General features: G+C 44.4%; 1 protein-coding gene across 7 annotated transcripts in view; it reads right to left on the bottom strand.

Annotated features, from left to right (window-relative positions):
• The window catches only part of LOC148041542 (uncharacterized), a 44,117-nt gene that overhangs the window by 15,527 nt on the left and 7,612 nt on the right, over positions 1-20,978 (bottom strand). For all 7 annotated transcript variants that reach the window (XM_087680663.1, XM_087680659.1, XM_087680654.1 and 4 more), the window contains 3 exons: positions 4,739-4,788; positions 4,496-4,639; positions 4,189-4,401 (listed from right to left, as the gene is read on the bottom strand). In XM_087680663.1, coding sequence (XP_087536789.1) covers positions 4,189-4,401; positions 4,496-4,639; positions 4,739-4,788 — 407 coding nt within the window. The remainder of the gene's footprint in view (positions 1-4,188; positions 4,402-4,495; positions 4,640-4,738; positions 4,789-20,978) is intronic.

The following is a 20,978-nucleotide window of genomic DNA, read 5'->3' on the forward strand; positions in this document are numbered from 1 at the left end:
TGTATTTTGGGTAATATTGCTGAAGTGGGAGTTACCTAGCAATGGCATATGCATTTACTGTATGTTGAAATTGCAGTCATACTGCTAAAAGTCATTCGTTCTACTGCTGTACATGTACTTGAACTGAATCTTGCTATTATTTGCTCAAAAATTGGGCTGAAATCAGCTGAATATTCAGCTCATTTTTTGCTGTCATAAATTGCAGCATTGAATTTCTGGTTTATTGCTGAAAAATGGCTGCAAATGCTTCTAGCAGCACTGGCACTAAATCCCTCTTTGAAATCAAGAGGTTTGATGGCACTAGCTTTGACTTGTGAAAGGATAGGATGCAAGGCATTTTGTTTCTCAAGGACTGTGAAGATGCTCTCTTGGAGACTAGGCCTACAGCTATGACAAATGTGGATTGGGCTAGACTTAATAAGAAGGCCATTGCATACATTAAGACGGCAGTGTCTAATGATGTACTTACAAACATCAAGCGTCTTGATATAGGTTATGCTATATGGAAAAAGCTTAAGGACACTTATGAAAATACAACTCCTGTGAATCAAGTGCACCTTATGCGTAAACTTGTGAACATGGAATTGGATGAGCCTAAGCCAGCATCTGAGCATTTGAGTGCTTTCATAGGGGTTTTGAGTCAGTTGCAGGACTTTGGTTTGGCGGCTTTCGACGATAAATTGAAAGCTATTTTCTTATTGATGACTTTGCCTGACAGATAGGAATCTTTGGTTGTGTCACTTAGCAACAATCCTGCTTTGACTTTTGACGGTATAAAGCCCGATTGCCGATACTTCAAGAAAGAGCAAGAAAGAAAGAAACAGCAGGGTAAGAAAAAGAAGGATGATAAGAAAGATGATGACAACTCTTCCTCAAAAGAAGTTGCAAAGGCAAATGTTGCATCCAGTGTGGTGATTGAAGAGTTTTCTGACACTGAAGAGATACTTGTTGTAGCCTCATGTAGTAATGCTGACATTATGGTAGCAGCAGGTGATATGCACATCACCAAAAAGGAGGTAATTGATGCCTTACTTTCAGCTCATGATGGGCTGTCACAATCATGGATAGCGGACAGCGGTGCCTCTTTTCATGTTACCCCCCCTTTGGAGTGATTTTTTAAATACATTGCACGTTGCCTAGGCATGGTTTACTTGGGTAATAACTATACATGTGACATAGAGGGTATTGGCACCATTCACTTAGCTCTTGAAAATGGCCAAGAGCTAATTTTACAGGATGTCAAATTTGTACCTGGCATAAAGAAAAGTCTACTATCAGTTGGGCAGCTTGATGCTAAAGGGTATTTTACTACCTTTGGTGGTGGATCTTCGAAGGTCCATAAGGGCTCTATGTTGATTGTTAAAGGCAGCAAAAGGGGGACTTTATATTACTTGCATTGTAAAGCATTACCTGGCAAGTTCTTGGCCGTGCCTGAAGTCCATTCACACATGGAGCTTTGGCACAAAATACTTGGTCATATAAGCTAGAAAGGCTTTCAAGTTCTCTCCTCTTTAGGTAGATTTAATGTAAAAGACTCTGGTCTCGAATTTTGTAATGATTGCTTATATGGAAAACAAGTGAAGTCTCCTTATTACTCTGGTGTCGTTAAGAAGTCTAATGCTCTTGACTTAGTATACTCTGATGTGTGCACTATGCATGTTAATTCGTATGGGGGTGTACGGTACTATGTTACTTTCATTGATGATTTCAATAGAAAGTCATGGATGTATGTACTAAAGAGCAAAAAGGAAGTGTTGAATGCTTTTAAAAAGTTCCATGCTTTTGTTACCACACAGAAAGGGCTTAAGTTGAAAGCCATAAGAACAGATAATGGAGGTGAGTATGTCTCAAATAAATTTAACAAATTTTGTGAGACGCATGGCATTAAGAGGGAGTTGACAAACCTTATAATCCTGCATCAAATGGCGTGACTGAAAGATTTAATCGCAAACTTTGTGAGAGAGTTAGATCCATGTTGTCCACAGCTAATCTCCCGTAGCAGTTTTGGGGAGAGGCTCTTAAAACTGCAGTTCATGTATGCAATCGCTCTCCCAATTGTGCATTGGAAAATGCCATTCCTGGAAGAGGTTTGGTCTGGCAAACCTACTTCATATAACCATTTGCGTATCTTTGGTTGTGATGCCTTTTTGCATGTACCTATAGAACAGAGGACCAAACTAGACATGAAATCCATCAAGGGCATCTTCATGGAATATGGAGATGAGGGAGAGATGGGTTATAGAGTTTAGCTTCCTTAAGCAAGAAGATAGTACGCAACCGAGACATAGTATTTAATGAGGCAAAGTTGCTGAAAAATGCTACACATGGTGATCTTGACAAAAAGAATGTCAAATTTTAGCATGAACAGCCAACCATTCAGCAGCCATTAGCTGAAAATTATGTCCCTTTTGAAGCTGAAAATGAGCAGCAACCTATTGTGCCACAGCCAAAAGATCACGGACAGCAAATAGATACATAGGATGAAATAGGACAGCAAGAAGAACATGCTGAAAACAGATTACAGCAGCAAGAAAATGCTGAAAATCAACCACCTAGTGATGGTGTGCACATTCCTTAGGATGTAGGCCCACTGCATGATAACACAGATCATTAGGTAAGAAGGTCTACACATGTCAAAAGGCAACCACAGAGGTTTCAACCATCTTTGGATTACATTTTCCTGACTGATGAGGGTGAGCCTCTAACATTTAAAGAGGCACGGTCATGTGAAAACAAGAGAAAGTGGGAGTTTGCTATGCAAGAAGAGATGAAGTCTCTATATGCAAATAACACATGGGAGCTTGTACCTTTGCCCAAGGATAGGAAAGCTATTCCAAATAAATGGGTTTACAAAGTGAAATGTATTGATGGGAAGCCCAAGTACAAGGCACGGCTGGTTGCTAAGGGCTATACACAAAAGGAAGGCATAGACTTCCAAGAGGTCTTTTCACCAGTGGTGAAGATGACTACGCTCCGTTTTTTGTTTGCTCTCACTACATTCTTGAATTTAGAGTTGGATCTGATGGATATAAAGACTGCTTTTCTTCATGGTGACTTGGATGAAGAGATGTACACGAAGCAACCAGAAGGATTTGTTATTCCAGGAAAAGAGCATTTGGTTTGTAAGCTGAAAGGCAGCTTATATGGGCTGAAACAAGCCCCTAGACAATGGTACAAAAAATTTGATACCTTTATGCTCAGCCATGGATTTAAACGCAGTCATGCAGAACACTGCTTATACACTAAAAAGGCTGATGATGGAAGCCTTATTGTGCTGGTTTTATATGTGGATGGCATGCTGATTGCAGGACTGCATAAGAGTACTTTGAATGCTCTTAAAAGGCAGTTGAGTTCAACCTTCTCCATGACAGATTTAGGGGCAGCTGAACACATTTTGGGCATGCGCATTAAAAGAGATAGAGGGCAGCATTTGTTGTTTCTCTCACATGACAAGTACATCAGCAAAGTACTTCACAGGTTTAATATGGCTGATGCTAAGCCTCTTGGTGTGCCTTTACCGCCACATACAAACCTTAGTAAATCTGATTGCCCTAAGGATGATGCAGCTGCTAGTACTGTGAAGGGTATACCTTATACATCAACTTGTGGATCTTTGATGTATGCCATGGTTGCAACTCACCCTAACATTGCTCATGCAATGGGAGTTGTCAGCAGATTTATGTCTAACCCTGGCAAGCCACTTTGGGAAGCAATGAAATGTATCTTCAGATACTTGAAAGGTATACAAGAAAAGTATATATGCTATGAAAAGGGTACACTAGAGTTGCAAGGATTTTGTTATTCAAACATGGCAGGAGATCTTGACACTAGAAAATCTACCAATGTTTATGTTTTTACTTTGGCTGGTGGAGCTATCTCTTGGTGTTCAAGATTGCGGAAAATTGTGGCACTAAGTACTACACAGAGGCTGAATATATTTCAGCCACAGAAGCTTCTAAGGAAGCTATTTGGCTTGACCGTTTGGTCAAGGATTTCGGTCTTTCTTCACGTACTCCAATGCTTGGTTGTGATGGCCAGAGTGCAGTATGTCTAGCTAAGAATACCATGTTCCATGCACGTACCAAGCACATAGATGTTCGAGGACATTAACAAAGCTTTCCTTCAATCTCTCTATAGACCATGTAAATAAAAATATTGAGATCAAAATCAGTAAATTTTCCATATTACCTTTATCACTTTTTGCAGCATGCCACGCCTTCTATAAATGTGCATCATGTGGGCAAACATAACCTTGGGCAGCGACCTAGAATTTGAGGCTATGAGCTTTTCCCATAAAATGTCAATGTCTTCCATCCTATCAAGCATGTTATATGCCGTAATCATAAGGTCATAAGTGGCAAGTGTTTTGCCTTGCCCTTTACTTAACATCCACTTAGATACCTGTTCAGACAGAGAACATGAGCACCTCAAAATCCTACATCAGCGATCTACACACCAACAAAGTTAATGGATGCAATCAATATCTTAGACTTGCCTGAATAAGTTTTGTCCACTCCTCCCTGTACTTTAATCTGCACAAAGCCTTTCTGACAGATTTAACAGGGAATGCAGTCTCAAAAGCTACACATTCATCTAATGCTTTATACACCTCCTCTTTCGTATCCGAAAGTGCTAGCACCTGCCCAACGAAAAGAATTTCAGAACAGATGTAGCATCCAAACTTTCACATATGTCTTCACTCTCGAAGATTGCGTCAGAGCTGAGACAAAGGACATACTGTCTGAACTAAACATTTGGCCTTCCTGCCTCGACCAGCTGCAGTTATCCCTGTGGAAGAATAATCCAGATTTTTAATTTCACTTGAACCTTCATTTGAATTATTTGCATAATTAAACTTCACATTGTCCAAAATATGGAACTGCCGATGATTTAACACACGGAATCTACAAAAATTAGGAAATAGCAGTTCACATTCTCCCATAAAGGATCTACAAAGATTACTATCTTGATCTAGAAGTAGGCAATGGATTATGGGAGCTTACATTCTTTCCCAGATTCAGTAGGAAAAATGTTGAATTTTTATGAAAGATTGCATGCAAAGCTACAGCTTATTCAGGCTCATCATAAAGCACACGCTATAACACTAAGTTACCTACAACTTGGTATGTTAGATTAGGCACATTGAATTTCAACTCATATTGATTGTGTGCATGTGCATAGGTAGGCTGGAAGGGAGTATCTTAATCGATTCATCCATGTTTGCCTAGCATAGGCATGCAAATCATCTCTCTCTCTCTCTCTCTCTCTCTCTCTCTCTCTCTCTCTCTCTCTCTCATTGTTGGTATGCAGAGATGCAGTCATGCTTTATTAGGACACATGAATTACAGATAGATGCATTTCCACCAACCATTACACTACAGCTTGGATTGCCCATACTTAGATCTCACTCATAGTGAGCGGAATCGAGTTATAAGATCAGATATTGTGAAGATTGATACAAATTGTACACGACTGCACCCATCAGAGCCCTTGGCACAAAGATGGCACAATATCAATGTCAATTCTTACACATTTTGGCGAAGGGATTAATTGTCAAACCAGCCTATATGGATGTCCGCCTCTCCCATGAGGTACATAGTGCTATTGGACAGCTACAAACATCATCACACCAATTTGGGATTGAGACAAGACAGTGTACACACATCTAAGAATGCACGCATTTTGCCACTTATGCCACCAAGAGGAGTCATCTGAGGAGCACTTTATCTGTAGAGATACTGTACATTATAAGTTCATAGGGAGATTTAATTGCCTATTTAGGAGGGGTTTGGGCCTCTTTGCAAGGTGATGGAGGACCACGATCAAAGATGCCTAAGATTGTTCTTATTGGAGCTCTAGCTGATTTCATTGCCTTTTCTAGGAGAGTATTATTGGTGCTTCGAACACATAGAGAAACTTTTGAGAAGTAGAACAAAGACTAAGGTAGAGCCAGTGAGCCAGCGGATTCTTACAAATTTTTTCAGCACTAGCTCTAGAGCTAGCATACTAGGCATTACCATTACAGCAGCACCACCACACCATCCACAAGTTTAGGGGTCATAGCAAACCAGGCAGCCACACTTTGTAGAGCACCGCACCCACCACCAAGTCATCGTGCCCAACATCCTTACCTTCAGCAAATTCAAGCTATCATTGCTTGCCATCAAATATGAGTATCTCCTCTAAATGGACTCATTGTCTTGGACCACCCCATGACAAACAATCTTGATGCAAGGAGAGTAGTGTTTTTGGAGGGTCTTATTCATCAAGCTGGGATACTACAAGCCATTTGAGGGTTCATCAAGAGATCATTTTGTACATGATGGAAGCCGACACTTGCAATCCTTAGGATTGGAAGTATCAACATATTTAGATGTTTTTCATTGTTGTTCTCGAGTTGAGATGGCATGGTCATAGGCCACTATCTTTTTGGAGATGTAAATACCTCTCTCTCTCTCTCTCTCTCTCTCTCTCTCTCTCTCTCTCTCACACACACATAGGTAATTGTATTAATTATGAAAAAAGTACAAGGTTACAAGACGCAAGGTCGTTGTAGGCCATCATGCACAGACCAGATACAACAAGTTCAGTGGATAGTACAGGAGTGTAAAAAGCACATCAGAACTAGATCAAGAGTTTTGACAAAATTTTATTGTGTGGGCTTCAGCCTTTGCTGCCAATGTCTCCAATAAACAATCTTCAAAAAAGTCTCCTAGTACTACAAAGGGATTGGGTTGTTGATATTCAACCAACCAGGAAGAGGGCACATCCGTAGGGGTGGGCAAGGGGGCTTGGATACTTGTGGTCCCATGGAGTGATGACTCTGCTAGTAGCATCAAAGGTGAGCTAAGCTCAAGGGTCACAAGTGCAGTAATGACTGGCTCGATTGTTGTTGTTGCAGTTCCTATTTGGGGGGTGGTGGATAAGAGCAATAGACTTTCAGAGGACTTATCCCAACGACATGAATAAATGCAGAGGGGGTCCTGTAAAGGCAAAGAAGAATCAATAGGAGCTGTGGACATGGAAATCTCCTTTGCTTTTCCTTTATTGCGTCAACCTTCCATCCAACACTGTGTTTCCAAGTCTAAAGAAGTAGGTGGTTGCTTGGCTCTAGGCTGAGTGGGCTAAAGAATCTATTGTTGTTGGGCAAAACGGAGCCATATTTTGATCCTTGTCCATGGTAGCTAATGTATCAAGTCGTGCTTTTGGTTTGGACATTGTGCCATGAAATTGTTGAACTAAAAATGCATTAGCTTCACTTAAACAGCCCTAAAACATGCTTAATTAAGGAAGAAACCTTGTTCATTTAAAAGAAATGCATTCCTAGAGAGTCTCTGTATCCCATAAGCACAAACCCACTTGAGAGGGCCCAAACTTCCTATAAATAGCTATGCTGCCCTCCATTCAGCCTTAATCTCGTTTTTGCGGGTTTCATGTGTTTTCAACTTGCTGCCCACATCTCGTTCGCAAAGGAAATCGCAGTCCAAGCTATCCATTGCAGTCTTCACTCATCTGGCACTTGTTTCTAGCCCTCCATCATCATTTTGCTGCTGTTTCCAGCCAGGCGACTATTGCTATCCACTCATCCAGCTGTCATGCAGCCTACCACGTCAACATACTACTGCATTTGCAGGCCCCAACTGCCACCCTGCCAGTTTTCTCTCTCCTCTCAGCTGTCACTGCTGTTTTCTCTATCCTCCCTGCTGTGTTTTGCAGTTTTCTCTCTCCTTCAGCAGTTGCCATCATCAGCTCAGCCTGCGTTTGCAGATTTTGTCTCCTCAGCTTGCGTTTACAGCACACTCTCTCTCTAGACTATCGTCTGCATCAAGTCTAGCCACACAGGCTGCTTTTACTATTGTTTGACACTCAGAGGCTGCCTTGCTACAATTGAGGATCCACTCGGAGTACGACACTCTCCAACTCATTACCCCTCCCTTGATTCTTGAGATACTGGAGTTTGAGGTTCAGTATTCATTCATTAAATAGTGTGTTTGCTACGTGAGCATTGTATATTCAATTGTCATATCACTTCATTCATTCTCTGTGCTCATTGTCTCTAAGTTACCCTTACCCTAACTGTGTTTTTCTATCAGTCTGTGCTTTGTCGTACAGAGTTATTTGTGTTTTTGTGTTAGGGTATTTTCTTCACATGGTATCAAAGCCAAGTTCTCTGAGAGAAAAAGCATTGTACCCCGAAACAACGTTTCGAGGCTGACCGGCCATATCAGACCGAAATGGAAACGGATGACCGGCGTTTCGAAGTCCTGCGGTCCGTTTCGGGGCACTCTAGCTCCCGTTCTTCTTCTTCTTCTTCTTCTTCTTCTTCTTCTTCTTTGTCTTCTTTGTCTTCCTCCCATTACCTAAAGGCTAATCATGGCGCCGGATCCATATTGGAGACATGTCACTCCAATCAAGGGATACGAGGGCTTCGGCAGATCAAAGAAGTGGCGGTGCAACTATTCTAGATTAGAGAAATCAGGGAGCGTAACACGCGTGAAAGACCACTTGGCATGCGTTCCCAACAAAGACATCTGGCCTTGATGTCCAAACTACAATTGCCAGCTGTTCATTGATGTTGATACTTATTACTCAGTAGTTACTAGATTCTAGAGACTAGTACAAAATGCTCAATGCTCACTAGACTTTGGAGTTTTAACTGATTATTCACATGACATAGTTACATGTATCATTGTATCTTGATTTCACTTATTATGCATCTTGATTCTTGTTCCATTGTTCTTGATGTCAATCTCAACAGTTTTCATTGCTCTTTAGATCATAGATGATTCGTGAGTCATAAATTATAATTCATTTGTTGCCTTAAGTTTTGAAAATTAAGTCTTAATTGTGTTAAGCTATCTTAAGTTTCAACCATTGAGTATTGACTCTTCTTCACTCGTAAGTTGTGACATGTGTAATGAATCATGATTTCAATCATATGACATGGACTCAAAAGTTTTGTATAAAATTTGGATACATGTTGTTGTAGGCATTGATATATTTACATACCCATATAATACTGCATTTATTTTAGTCTACAACCCGGAACGCCATTTCCCCGTTTCCAAAATTTAACCGAAACTCGAATTTTTCCCATTTCCGTTTCCCTTATTTCCGAAACTTCCCACCGTACTATGTCTAAAAGCTCTACACAAGAAGCAGGAACAACGAAAGGGCATATAACTTCGAACACTACTTCCGCACCACTTCTCACATCCGAACTAAATCCATTGAGGAATGCATCGGAGTGGGCCTCACAACTTGCTTCACAAGCTCCCGACATGGCTCGACAGATATTGGACTACCACGGAGTTCCATGATCTTACAAGATCACTGCAACTGAGTACGATCTCATTTTTATGCATAGAGCCCAGCAGCAACAAATAGAAAGTAAGTCTGAATTTCACCCTTTAGATTCCGTGCACCGATCTACTAACCATGCACGAAGGGTAGAATCTTCACTTAGGACTAGCCATCTATAAGTGGAACTAGCACAGAGTACACTCCATTGCTTTCATATTTATTCTCTTCGGTGCTACAATTTTTTATTTATAAGTAATGAGGAAGACAAATATTTATTTATGAACTCAAGCCTACGTAGGCAGTTGAAACAAGAAATTGTGAGTACTCCTTTGTTAGAGATCAGCGCCTGTACGGGTACGGGACTGCACAGTCCAGTCGGACTGTGGTGCAGTCGGCTGCACAGTCGGACTGCCACGTGGCAGTCCGACTGCCTGCAGCCCAGTCGGCTGCATTTAATGCAGCCGACCTGTCCTGTTTGCGCCCTGTTTTTCTGGCTATAAATAGCCGAGGATTTCCACAGTCTCCTACACTTCTCTGCTCGCAGATTACAGACCGGTGGCACGCGCAGATTCCGTCTCTGTTTGCAGATTTCAGACAGGAGACAGTGCAGACTGCAGCGGACTTCGAGGTGAACAGCAGGTTTCATCGTCGAGGTGGAGACACGCAGTCCAGCGCACTGCGCCCGTGTATATATCTGTATATCTTTGTATTCAGCACACTTTATACAGCAGATCTTCATCTTCCACTGTCTCTTTCTCTCTCTTCTCTCTCTGCGTTCTCTCTCTCTCAGTCCTACGCTTCCGCATCGCTGCACTCTGACATGGTATCAGAGCAGTGTTAAAGGGCTGACTAAGCGCAGAACCAACCTGAAGAGGAATTTCTATCGCGACACAAATTTGTGTTTTCAGCGTTTGAGGGCAGACAGGAAGGCTGCGCCTTGGAACAAGGCTGAAGCGAGTATGGGCGCACAGAAAAGGAGTCCAGGTGGTGGATTTGCTGCTGTTTACTGCTGTTTGACGCGGAGGAAGTTTGAGTTTTCAGCATTCAAGTGCAAGTTTTGCTTTTTCATCGCCTCCGGCGGGTGAAGAAGTTTCAGGACGCGGAAGAGCCTTAGCAGGCTGAGTTTTCACAGTCAGAGGGGGCTGCTTTTGCGTTTGTGAAGGCATTACAGGTGAAGATGTCTACAACGATTGACTTGGAGTTCCAGTCGATTATGGACCGGAAGGTGCCTGTCTTACCGGCTCTTCCCGCAAATCAGAAGCTCGATGGCGACAACTACTGCATCTGGCGCGTCATGATGTTGGCCATCCTTGAGTCCTATGATTTGGCGGAGCTTGTACAGGAGGAGATCGATCGGCCCTCGGTAAGAGATGAATCCAAACTCTCTTCCGATGCTCGTGCGGAGTTGGCCAAGGCTCAGTCTCATTGGGACAAACTGAATGCCAAGATTCGTTCCTTTCTTTTTCTATCTTGTACTACAGCCGTGATCGCTCACATCGAGCACTTGATGATGGCTCGGGAGATATGGCTGGAGCTTGATCAGATGTACAATCAGATGAGCCTTATGAAACGGGTTTCTTTTGAGGTACAGATGCGGACCCTGTCCGTAAACAAGTCTTCTTCGCTGCGGGAGCACATCAACAAGCTAAGGCAGCTTCAGATGCAGGTTCAGAATGCGGGGAAGCCGATTTCCTCCGAAGACATGGCGATCACACTATTGACCCAGTTGCCGCCACGATTCGGTACATTCTACTCCGCCCTTACTGCTTCGGGGCGGGAGTCTACTATTCGGTGGGAAGAGTTGGTTCCTATGGTCTTGGACCAAGAGGAACAATTAAAGGGACAGAATGCTTCCAAGTCGGAGGCGCTGACAGGTCAAGCCTCTCAGAAGAAGGGAAGGACCAAAAGGAGAAGAAGGGGGATAACAAGTCAAAGAAGGACAAGGACAAAGAATCCACGTCATATTTGTGGAAAGATTGGCCATTGGAAGAAGGATTGCCCTGACAAATATAAGAAGGACACCAACAAGAAGGATACAAAGGATTCTGGAGCGGTGGCTGCACCCTCATCAGCTGCATTTCTTCATCTAGCTGTCATAGAGGACTCTTCACCGAATGCTTCTAATGCTGCGATGACGGCTCCCCAGGCTCGAGAGTGGATCGTTGATAGTGGTGCCTCCCGGCACACGACTCCTTCATCAGATGGTGTTGCCCAGTTGCGACCTTCGCGTGGGCAGATTCTCATTAGAGATAGCTCTTCAGTATCTATTGCAAGACGGGGTAAGATGCAGCTTATTCCAGATGGCCGAGGTGGTACCCATACCTCAGAGGTTTTGCATGTACCAGGCTTAGGGTATCATCTCCTGTCAGTTCATAAGATTTGCTCCCTTGGACTTTTGGTGGAGTTTGACAGTACTATGGTGCAAGTCCTTGATCGTGGATCGAGGAGGTTCTATCATCCGGATATGAGGAGAACGGCATCTATAAATTGAAGTCTTCCACCGCCCTCTCTACTCTTCTTCTTACCTCTCAGACACAGTCAGAGTTATGGCATGCTCAGTTTGGTCACCTCAACTATGATTATCTTCGGAGGGCGTCACGTGGACAGCTTGTTCGAGGGTTGCCGGATATAGTGGTGAGCCAGCAACCATGTGTTTCCTGCATTCGTGGGAAGCAGCATAGGGATGCCATTCCCCACACAGCTTCGCGGCAGTCTACTTCACCGATGGAGCTTGTATCTACGGATCTATGTGGCCCTATGAGGAATGAGTCCTTGCGTGGGAGCTCATACTTCATGTTGATCGTAGATGACTATAGCAGGATGACATGGGCCTATTTCTTGGCATTAAAGTCAAAATCTTTCTCCCACTTCAAGGATTGGCTTCTCTTTGAGGAGAACCGATCGGGCCGGAAATTGAAGACCTTGCGATCCGACAAGGGTGGTGAATTTGTTTCTAATGAGTTTGCTCAGTTTTGTGCAGATAAAGGTATTCACCAGCAGTTTGCCAATACCAACACTCCTCAAGAAAATGGCATTCTTGAAAGGAAAAACCGCAGTGTGATCGAGATGGCGCGCACCATGATGGAGCACCAGGCCCCTCAGGTTCTGTAGACCGAGACTGTGGCTACTGCCGTCCACATCCTTAATCGATCCCCCACTTCGGCCGTTGATGGGATGACCCCTTTTGAGGCCTACTTTGGGACTAAGCCCGATGTTTCTTACTCTAGGGTCTTTGGGTGTGATGCCTATGTTCACATTCCCAAGGCTCACCGTGATAAATTTGAAGCAGCTTCCCGAAGACAGGTATTTGTTGGCTACAGCTCCCAGTCCCAAGGCTATCGATTGTATGATCCCGTCAAGCGGGATGTGTATACTAGTTGAGATGTGCGGTTTGTGAAGGTTCCGGCTATATCAACGGGTGAGGAGCATCCCGTTCTTGGAGATCCAGGGGAGAGTTGGACTCCTGCCACAGTTCCATTGGAGCCCGTGCCTTTTGATTATGATTCTGTTTCTGACACAGAGTCTATTGTTCCACCGGTCACCCCTGAGGAGTTACCACCAGTGGATATTCCAGAGTCTTCAGCTGATGGAGAGAGACGAGGGGAGGTTCGGCCTCCTCCTCGATGGGCCCGTGACACACTACGTGATTCAGGGATCGAGGGGGTTCCTGAGAAGTGGGGACCACAGGATGGTCTGCAGCGGTCACGGCGGCACCAGGCACATTCTACGGAGCTTGTTTGCTCTAACTATTGTTTGATGACCAGTGTTATGCAGGATCGAGAGCCCACCTCCGTGAAGGAGGCTTTACAGTCTGCGCCATGGAAGAAAGCTATGGAAGCCGAGTTGGAGGCTATTGAGAGGAATGGCACTTGGTCACTCGTGCCCCGCCCCCCGAATAAGAAGGTGATTGGCATCAAGTGGGTTTTCAAGACCAAATACCTTAGCATTGATTCTTTGGATAAGCACAAGACTTGCCTTATTGCTAAAGGTTTTGCACAGCGCCCAGGGATTCATTATCATGATACTTTTGCCCCCACTGCTCGTATGGCAACCATTAGAGCTGTTCTTGCCTTGGCTGGCCATAGGCGATGGCCTGTTTACCAGTTGGATGTGAAGTCAGCCTTCCTCAATGGTGATTTAAAGAAGGAGATCTATGTTGAGCAGCCTCCTGGCTTTGGATCTTCAGATGGGAAAGTCTACAGGTTGAAGAAGGCCTTGTATGGCCTCAAGCAGGCTCCGCGTGCATGGAACGAAAAGATTGATTCGTTCCTTCAGTCTCAGTTGGGATATCGGCGTTCTATGGCCGATCCGCAACTTTATGTTCACACTTCCGAGGATGGTTGTGTGCTTTTTGTGTTGTATATTGATGACTTGATTGTCACAGGTGATCATGCACAGCAGGTCCAAGAGACGAAGTCAGCTTTACATCGGACGTTCGAGATGACGGACTTGGGTCTACTCCATTTCTTTTTGGGCCATGAGATTTATCAGTCTCAGAGGGGATCTTCATCTCTCAGCAAAGATATGTCCAGGAGCTCTTGGTTTCTTTTGCGATGGAGGATTGTCGACCCCTTTCTACTCCTATGGATCCGAACTGGAAGGCCACTTCCCATTCAGCTTCTCCTATGGCGAATGCTTCCCGCTATCGTCAGTTGATTGGATCCTTGATTTGGCTTCTCAACACTCAGGTTGATCTTTGTTTTGTTGTTGGGCTCTTGGCAGGGTTCATGAGTGAACCTAAGACGGTGCATTGGCAGGCTGCTCAGAGGATACTTCGGTATTTGAGGGGGACGTCTGATTTAGGGATTCATTATCCCGCAGGGATAGATGGGTCAGATCTTGTACTTGCAGGTTGGAGCGACTCGGATTGGGCCGGTGATGTGGACCACAAACGGTCTACTACAGGTTACTGTTTTACCTTGGGTACAGGTGTTATCTCATGGAATAGCAAGAAGCAGCCCACGGTAGCCCTTTTGTCTACTGAGGCGGAGTATCGGGCCGCGTCTTCCACTACATGTGAGGTTATGTGGCTTCGGCAATTATTGGAGGAGCTTGGGTGCCCCCAGACTCGTCCTACATTGCTACAATGTGACAATGAGAGTTGCATTGCCTTGGCACGGAACCCTGTTTTTCATGCCTTGACGAAGCACATAGAGATCCAGTACCACTTCATCCAAGAAAAGCTTCTGGATGAGACCATCACTGTGGAGTACTACAAGACGGAGGACAATCTTGCAGATTTGTTTACGAAGGCACTTCCCCAGGCTCTACTTCGGAGACATTCCAAATCCCTCAGGCTTCTGCCCCGCCCAGGCTCTGAGAGGGGGTGTTAGAGATCAGCGCCTGTACGGGTACGGGACTGCACAGTCCAGTCGGACTGTGCAGTCGGCTGCCCCGTTGGACTGCCACGTGGCAGTCCGACTGCCTGCAGCCCAATCGGCTGCATTTAACCTGTCCTGTTTGCGCCCTGTTTTTCTGGCTATAAATAGCCGAGGATTTCCACAGTCTCCTACACTTCTCTGCTCACAAATTACAGACCGGTGGCATGCGCAAATTCCGTCTCTGTTCGCAGATTTCAGACAGGAGACAGTGCAGACTGCAGCAGACTTCGAGGTGAACAGCAGGTTGCATCGTCGAGGTGGAGACACGCAGTCCAGCGCACTGCGCCCATGTATATATCTGTATATCTTTGTATTCAGCACACTTTATACAGCAGATCTTCATCTTCCACTGTCTCTTTCTCTCTCTTCTCTCTCTGCATTCTCTCTCTCTCAGTCCTACGCTTCTGCATCGCTGCACTCTAACATCCTTCCCCTTCCTTTCCTTCAAACAATTTTGTTTTCAAAGGTCGCAATGAAATAGGTGCATCTTCATCATCATCATTTCAATTTAATACATTCAATGGACAAAAGGAACCCACATTATTTTCCACATCTACACCAATCACAAATCTATTTAATCTACCTTCCATCCCACCCTCTTATTCCGCTACAACATCCTTTCAGCCTCCATTAAGCACATTGCATGTTGCATCTCATATAAGATCACACATGTTTCATTCACCACACCAGGGGGTTCTTTAAACTTAGGCACAACCGTTAGGACCTCATCTCTTCCTCAACCAAGTAATGTTTCACTTTTTCCCCACACGCTTTCAGGATCATTGCAGCCTGGGTATTCCCCCTTGTGTCTCTCGAGTGTGAATCAGTTGGTGCCACAGTTTGCCTCCATGGCATTACCTAATGGACCCTTTGGTCATTATGTTGTGTTCCACTCGACATTTAGACAGGACTTACATGTCCCAATGCCTCCATCTCCACCATTACCTTATGAAAACATTCATGTTCCAGTGCCTCCGCACCAATTGGCACTCTTTGGACACTCACAATCTATTTCTGTCTATCCACCTCTTCCCCCTCCTTATCAAACACCTCCACCACCACCCTTATCATCCACATCCATCTTACCCCACATTCCCGACACCTGATGGTTCTACCTCATCTTCTGCCAAGCATGCATTTAATGACAAGACTCATTTTAATGGGTCAAACTTTACAACTTGATCGAACTTGATGAGACATATCCTTAACTCAAAAAACCTATAGAATCTTATACAAGGGTTGGAACCCCAATCCGATCCCACACTTATTCCATACAAGGTTATCCACTTATGGAAGGCTAGGAATGCCTCCGCTATTGTCGAGCGGATGTAGGGCTTATTGCCTGAGTTTCATTCTCAGCTTCAGCATTTTGATTTAGCATCAGAGTGATAGGCACACTTGACTAACCACTATGTAGCTCAGAATAGGACCCGTCAAATAAATCTTGACCATGGGCTCCACAACTTTAAAATCTCTAACCGAGATTACTTGAAGCCAAGTTGGCTGAGTATCGGCGTCTCCCTACCAAATTTTCCACTACAACCTCTGATGATCAAGTCACATTGTTTCTTAACAAGTCGCCACATAAATACTTAAATTTTGTACAACAAGTGGTTTCTCTATCTAATTTACCCGCATTCTATGAATCTGAGTGTAAGCTACTGCATTATGCATGGTTGTTCGATCAGTTTCAGATCAATAATCCCTCAGAGGGTGCTCTTGTTGCTCATTCTCAGAAGCGGCAGTAAGAAAATGGTCAACAATATCAAACTTCAAATCGAAATCGAAATCGAGCAGGGGAATCACAAAGAAACTACCAACTCAAACCCGAGTGACTGAATGTACCTAAGAAGAATAGGTATTGTCAACATTGTCAAAAGACTGGCCATTTTGACGACGAGTGTTAAAGACAAGAGACATAGCACCAAAACCCAAGTCACAAACCTCTGCTCCTCAGTAACCCCCATCAGGGAAGGTAAGGTGATGGCAAGGGGCAGTGGAAAGATCAGACTCACAATACCACCGGTCAACCATCTTAGTCGCGACGATGTTCTCAACTCCAGAGGGCTTATCTGATTGGTCTATAGAGGTCCATATCGTCTCTATAGAGACATCCGATGCAAGTCTCGTCCACATCAACTCGACACCCGATAAGGTTACCGCAAAGGCCCACTCGTCACAGTCGAGCTCATCACCACCTGTTTGCATTGTGGACAGTGGAGCTACACATCACATCACTCCTATAGAAAATATCTTCCGTACTTGAGCCCCTACGGTTGAGCGGGTCCGCATAGGAAACAACTCCTCGGTCAAGATTCACGCTCAAGGCTGCATCAATTTTGCCACTAACAAGGGTCCGGATCTAGCTTCGTTGCACAATGTATACTATGTCCCTCAACTTGGGGTGAACTTGTTATCTATTCAACAGCTTTGCCTGTTGAAGCAAGCAATTTTCTTTACAGCAATCATAGTCGAGGTCGTTAACTCTCAGACTAGTTTGGTGATTGCTCGTAGTGAGGCACAGCCTAATGGCCTATACCACATGACCCATTTTCTTACCAAGCCGATAATCGAGGGCTCTGTATTCCATAACTTTCAAGCATTAGCCACATCTCAAGAGCCTATGAACAATGAGCGTCTTTGGCATTTCCACCTAGGAAATCTTGGTTATGACTCTCTCTATGAGTTGTCTCGCCACCGTGAGATGGCTAAGGGCCTTCCTCGCCTTAAGCTAGCTTGAGATGTCTCTAAATCATGTTAGCTCGAGAAGCAGTATCGTACCCCATTCCCTCAACAATCTACACATAGAGCTAAGACACCTCCTAGATTGATTCACCTTGATCTTTGTGGATCAACATTCACTGCTGCCTTGAGCGGCGCGTTGTACTTATTGATAGTGAATGATCATTTGAGATACACGTGGGTGTACTTCCTCAAGCATAAGTCCAATGCTTTCGCATATTTCTCTGCTTAGGTGCTACCGGTTCATAACCAGACGGGTCGTTGTGTTGGTTGCATGAGGAGTGATAGCGGTAGTGAGTTCATCTCCCATGAGTTTTTGAGTTTCTACAGTAGCATGGCATCTCTCACCAGCTCACATCTACCAACTCTCTCTCTCAAAATGGGGTTATAGAGCATAGAAACCAAATACTCATGGAAATGGCACACACACTACTCTTCGCAACAGAGCTCCCCGAGCACCTTTGGGTTGAGGCTGCTAACACTGCAGTGTATATCCTCAACCGGTACTCGCGACCGGTACCCAACTACAACTCTTCATCAGAAGACCCCGTACAAGGTATTCATTGGCTCTCAGCCTGTTATATCCCACTTCAGAGTCTTCGAGTATCATGCATACAAACACGCGCCTAATGATAAAATAGGAAAACTCACTTCTTGAGCTGATCTCCTTATCTTTGTTGGATATTCCTTTGAAGCGAAAGCTTACTGTTTGTTTGATCCTCGACGAACAAGGTGATTGTTAGGAGAGGCATCATCTTTGACGAGAGGGATATCATGAAGTACTCTACACCAGATTCCGATCAGATTCCTCCTTCCACATCATTGGAGATCGTGTCTACTAAGCCTTGTCTACTACTTGCTCCTGATCTACATACGGATTCTTCAACTCCCACGCCCCCTCCGTGAGACCAGTTACCTCACTAGTACCAGCAACCCATGTAGGATTCAGGGATCTTATCATCGGATTTTACTTCGGAGGAACCTAGACGATCTACCTGCCTTACACCTCAAGCATCATTTGCATCATTGTTTACAGCTAATTACATAGCGCATTCTAAGACGAATACATGGCAGGAGACTCTTCACCTCCTCAATGGCGAGAGGCCCTGGAGAAGAAGTTAGAGAGTATTGACCGAAATGAGACTTGGACATTGGTAATTCGTCTAAGCCACAATAAAGTCATCAGGACGAAGTGGATTTTTAGGACCAAGCTAAAGGTTGATGGGACTTTAGATAGGTACAAGGCTTGCCTTGTCGTGCAAAGGTTTAAGCATGGTATTGATTATGAAGAGACCTTCGCACCTACTACACGGTTGACATCTTTTTGGTTATTACTCGTGCTAGCCGCTCACCACGGTTGGCTAATGCATCAGATGGATGTCGAGCGCCTTCCTGAATGGTTATCTAGAGGAGAAAGTCTATGTGGCATAGCCACTAGGATTTCCTTCTACGAACCCGAGGAATAAGGTATTTCACTTGCAGAAAGCTCTTTATGGACTGAAGCAAGCACCACAATCTTGGTTCCATGGGATGAATGAGTTCTTACAGACTCAAGAATACCATTCTACCCCTTGTGACCCGAACTTATATGTTCGATCTATTGCAGAGGGGAGTCAGCTGCATCTTACTGTATGTTGATGACTTACTCCTCACAGGCTCAAATTCTACTGCCATAGCAAAAATCAAGGCAAAGCTTAGTGTTACATTTGAGATAACAAACCTCGTTTTGTCATCTTACTTCTTGGGGATGGAGGTAGTTCGTTTTGGGGATTGTATTTTTGTGTCATAGCAAAAGTACATACTTCAGCTTGTGGAACAGTTCACTACAGATCAGACACAGCCAATGACCATGCCTCTTGATCCTACTGTCAACTTATCGAAGGATACCCAAGATCAGCCCTTCGATGCACATATCTATAGGTCTGTTGTAGGGAAACATCTTTGGTTAATTCATACTAGGCCAAACTTAGCTTACTCAATCAACATTCTCAATCAGTATTTCACAACACCTAGGATTCACTTGTGTACGAGCATATGAGTAAGGCAAAGAATCACTCGCGTCAGAAGCCTACTAGGAGCAGCAACTACACTTGACAAAGAACTAAACGTTGGGCGGGGGGGGGAGTGGATCTCTCTCATCAGTGCAAGGCATCATGTTTTCTTCTGCTACATCTTCTTCCACATCTATGTTTGGACCCAAGGCTTCAGCAATCTAATCCATGTCATCAATCTTCAAGACCGTCATCAAAGAAAAAGAGTTGTTGGCAACTCATTCTCCCTCTATTCTCTTTCTTGTGTTGCCTAGCCCCTATACACACCAAGCACAGCAGTAGAGGAACAAGCTGCACACTGCGACGGCTGCCAATACAGGCAGGGTGGTTCCTTGCAGCCTACAGAAACAGAGGGGCAAGCTGTTGAGACAGTCTACATGAACGTCAAAACTGGTAAGAGCAGCAAGACACGAGCACGAGGCTGAAGGGCGTCCCTACAGGGATGGCATGCAAGCACCGAAGCTGCAGGGCAGCACCTACTAGTAACTGTAGACCTGGCATGCAAAGGGAACTCATGCTCTGTGCTCTCTCTCTCTCTCTCTCTCTCATATCTAAATACATATGATTGAATCATATGATCAAATCCAACAAATAATCAATTTATGATTTCATGTGTGTGGTGTTTGCATGTGTGCCCATGCGTACATCATGTGTCCATGCATATGTGGGTGGGTAACAGCTATCCTGTGCACTATCCAGCTGATCAATGCCACAGCCTACACTGCCTCAGCCAGTCACACTGCTGCCTCTGCCTACTGTCCATGCCCACCAGCACCACTAGCTGGCTGCTGCCACCTGCATGAATGCATCCTACTCCTCCTGGCCACCAACATTGGATGCCACCTCCGCAAACTACTGCAGACTGTTGGAACAGTTGTGAAGTGCCTCTGACAGGTCTACCCCAACATCATCTCAGTAGCGAGCACACCAGCTGTAAAACCAGCTTTGCCCATGGAGCCATGAACTCTCTCTCTCTCTCTCTCTCTCTCTCTCTCTCTCTCTCTCTCTCTCTCTCTCTCTCTCTCTCTCTCTTTGTGCTTGTGTGTGTGTGTGCGTGTGTGCATGTATGTGCAACATTACCACTTGGTTGCATTACCAAAATGGCATCCACCATCAGCATGTCGAGATATGGCATGACCATCAAGAAGTTTTCTGGTGTTGGGTTCTCAATATGGAAGACAAAGATTCAGCTCATCCTCGTGCGGAAAGCCATGTGGAAGGTCCTATCCATTGAAGAATCGGAAAATGTTCAAGAGAATCCCTAGCTTCATCAAGATTAGCCTGAAAAGAACAAGAGCACACTAGCCATTGTCAAGCTCGGCCTCTTCGACAATCTACTCCATCATCCTGACCTTACCAAAACAACAAAAGAGGTATGCGATAGTCTTGCTACATTTAGAGGTAACATAAATGTTTCAAAATTGTTCTTAAAGATGAAATTGTACAGCCTTCCACTCGTTCGATTTGCCAATTCTGGGTAGTGCCCAATGTTTAAGCATGT

The sequence above is a fragment of the Lygodium microphyllum genome, chromosome 1 (genome assembly GCF_053477565.2).
Source record: "Lygodium microphyllum isolate KBCC chromosome 1, Lygodium_microphyllum_v1.1.10, whole genome shotgun sequence".
Classification (NCBI taxonomy): domain Eukaryota; kingdom Viridiplantae; phylum Streptophyta; class Polypodiopsida; order Schizaeales; family Lygodiaceae; genus Lygodium; species Lygodium microphyllum.